The following is a 1,168-nucleotide window of genomic DNA, read 5'->3' on the forward strand; positions in this document are numbered from 1 at the left end:
AGACTTACAGAGCTCTCAAACTTGGCCCTCTTTCGTCGGCCGCCCTCGACAATGTTCTCGACACTGATGTCGGTGGTTCCGAGCTGCTCCTTGGTCCGGGCAGACGTGGTGCTCGGGGCGCCGTCGCCGCTGCTGTAGCCATTCATGCTTTCGTCGTAGGCATCAGCGTGGCCCTGAAGCGCTCGGCTCTTGGTGGAGCGAGAGCGACCCTTTTTGCCATTGGAGCTGGTCGAGTCGCTTCTGCGTCCCCGCGACACGTTGGGCGAAGGGCTGCGGCGGCGTGGTGATGTGGAATTGGAGCGGGCCATGTCAGGGCCGAAGCGCTGGGGCAGGGCGTAGGCATCGCCGCCGTAGTAGGAGTCGGCGCCCATGTGAAGGCCGCGATAGCGATGCGACTCCAGGGCGGCGCCGGGAGCCTCTTCGATGACTCGGACGTAGACAACCATGTTGTTGCGGAAATTTTCATATCGCGCAATCAGGGTGTTGCCAAGCTCGTCCTCGAAGCTGACGCCTTTTGACCCGGGCGGGCCCGAGTACAAGCCGTAAAAGTTCTTGACGGTTGTGACAATCGAGTCCGTGGTGTCATGAGGGTAGATCTGGACTCGCATGGGCAGGCGCGCACGGTATTGAGGCGATTCGAGGAACAGCAGCTCAAATGCGACGTTCTTGGGGCTCGGCGCCTGACGAGGCGAGACACTGCCGCCGGTTGAGGACGCCGCCGACATGCCGCCCGAGGTGTTTATGGGGGACAATGAGTTCATTTTGCTTTTCTTGTGGCTTGTCTCTATCTTGTGGATAGATTTTGTGTTTGTAGATATTCGGCTCGGATGGAAGGAGGGGGATGGCGATCGAGGGCTCGTAGGAAGAAGAGTTGGGCTGGGGACGTGGGTCGGACAGAAGCAGCAGCTTCAGACAAGAGTATCGCTCGGCGAGAGGACGGACAATTTCGATCACCGGCCGATAGCCAGGACTCGAGAGAGGGCTCTTCCGCTTCTAGACGATGATGACTGATGAGGCAATGTCCAAACTTGATCAACCATCCAGGCCTTGCGGTAAGCGCCTGCTTCTTGGGGTCAGCTCCTGGCTGGCGCGGCGGCGGATTCGGCGGCGACGAAGAACTGGCGAGAGCGGCGGCGCTCAGGACAGGAATCTGGACGGGGCGATTCAG

General features: G+C 60.2%; 1 protein-coding gene across 1 annotated transcript; it reads right to left on the minus strand.

Moving 5' to 3' along the window:
- Positions 1 to 8: 8 nt before the first annotated feature.
- On the minus strand, positions 9 to 761 carry BBK36DRAFT_1164135 (hypothetical protein; the record flags this gene model as incomplete). The annotated part of the gene is made up of 1 exon (XM_024894618.1): positions 9 to 761. A coding segment is annotated over one exon (753 nt), but the record flags the coding sequence as incomplete, so codon positions are not given.
- Between the last annotated feature and the right edge of the window lie 407 nt (positions 762 to 1,168).

Source organism: Trichoderma citrinoviride (genome assembly GCF_003025115.1).
Source record: "Trichoderma citrinoviride strain TUCIM 6016 unplaced genomic scaffold BBK36scaffold_453, whole genome shotgun sequence".
NCBI classification, from domain to species: Eukaryota; Fungi; Ascomycota; class Sordariomycetes; order Hypocreales; family Hypocreaceae; genus Trichoderma; species Trichoderma citrinoviride.